At 43.5% G+C, this 379-nt stretch overlaps 1 protein-coding gene across 1 annotated transcript in view; it reads left to right on the forward strand.

The window, feature by feature from the left end:
- PUNSTDRAFT_45248 (uncharacterized protein) overlaps nucleotides 1-379 on the forward strand; it is a gene marked incomplete at both ends in the record, with an annotated part of 3,283 nt that overhangs the window by 938 nt on the left and 1,966 nt on the right. Inside the window, 5 exons of the mRNA XM_007384771.1 lie at nucleotides 49-62; nucleotides 107-120; nucleotides 170-183; nucleotides 228-241; nucleotides 291-362. Coding sequence (XP_007384833.1) covers nucleotides 49-62; nucleotides 107-120; nucleotides 170-183; nucleotides 228-241; nucleotides 291-362 — 128 coding nt within the window. The remainder of the gene's footprint in view (nucleotides 1-48; nucleotides 63-106; nucleotides 121-169; nucleotides 184-227; nucleotides 242-290; nucleotides 363-379) is intronic.

Raw genomic sequence — 379 nt, forward strand, 5'->3', positions numbered from 1 at the left:
TACGTTTTCCTCCCGTCTTGGATCGAACGGACTGACTGTCATTTCCAGATTTTTTATCGAAGGTGCGTACCGGTTTCTCTTTCTCAAGTTACTGACTATTTCACAGCGTGATCATTCAAGGTACGTTTTCCTTCCGTCTTGGATCGAACGGACTGACTGTCATTTCTAGATTTTTTATCGAAGGTGCGTACCGGTTTCTCTGTCTCAAGTTACTGACTATTTCACAGCGTGATCATTCAAGGTACGTTTTCCTCCCGTCTTGGATCGAACGGACTGACTGTCATTTCCAGATTTTTTATCGAAGGTGCGTACCGGTTTCTCTTTCTCAAGTTACTGACTATTTCACAGCGTGATCATTCAAGGTACGTTTTCCTTCCGT

This window comes from Punctularia strigosozonata (genome assembly GCF_000264995.1).
Source record: "Punctularia strigosozonata HHB-11173 SS5 unplaced genomic scaffold PUNSTscaffold_8, whole genome shotgun sequence".
In the NCBI taxonomy this organism is placed as follows: domain Eukaryota; kingdom Fungi; phylum Basidiomycota; class Agaricomycetes; order Corticiales; family Punctulariaceae; genus Punctularia; species Punctularia strigosozonata.